Genomic DNA, 491 nt, shown 5'->3' with positions numbered 1-491 from the left:
CCAAAAATGTGCTGGAAGTTGGAAATAGAGACTATTCCACTGAAACTACAGAAAACAACTTTTGTTTCCCCAGTCACAACTTCAGTGAAAATATAGGCATTATTAGCTCATGTATTCACACTTTCTCCAAAATGTCATGAAGCTTTGTTTTTCCTTCAGGGTCTGGAGAGAAACACTTATGGATGGGCTTGGTTGAGAATTCATACACATCCCCTGCACTTGAAAAGGTGATAAATACCTGCATATTACATCATAATTACAAAACAGCAGGAAAAATATCCAGATCTACACAAAACAAATTCACCTACCTTAGGTACAAACACAAGGCAGAGAGTGATGGTGCTGCAGAATATAATGACTAAAGCAACGATGCAGAACTGTACATTGGGCTGGTCCCGAGTGAGGAATGAAACAGCAGCACCGATAATGCACATTATCCCCACGTTGTACACACTCATTCCGATGTACTTGCTGTCATTCAAAGCAGGAAT

The 491-nt window shown here is 39.9% G+C and overlaps 1 protein-coding gene across 1 annotated transcript in view; it reads right to left on the bottom strand.

The window, feature by feature from the left end:
* Positions 1 to 491, bottom strand: part of GABBR2 (gamma-aminobutyric acid type B receptor subunit 2) — a 462692-nt gene that overhangs the window by 26289 nt on the left and 435912 nt on the right. The window contains 1 exon segment of the mRNA XM_031055642.1: positions 309 to 491. This exon segment is cut by the window's right edge and continues 11 nt beyond it. Within this exon segment, the coding sequence (XP_030911502.1) occupies positions 309 to 491 (183 nt within the window).

The sequence above is a fragment of the Geospiza fortis genome, unplaced genomic scaffold (genome assembly GCF_000277835.1).
Source record: "Geospiza fortis unplaced genomic scaffold, GeoFor_1.0 scaffold206, whole genome shotgun sequence".
NCBI lineage: Eukaryota > Metazoa > Chordata > Aves > Passeriformes > Thraupidae > Geospiza > Geospiza fortis.
The sequence above is the reverse complement of the archived record's forward strand: the minus strand, read 5'-3'. Positions and strand labels throughout refer to the sequence as shown.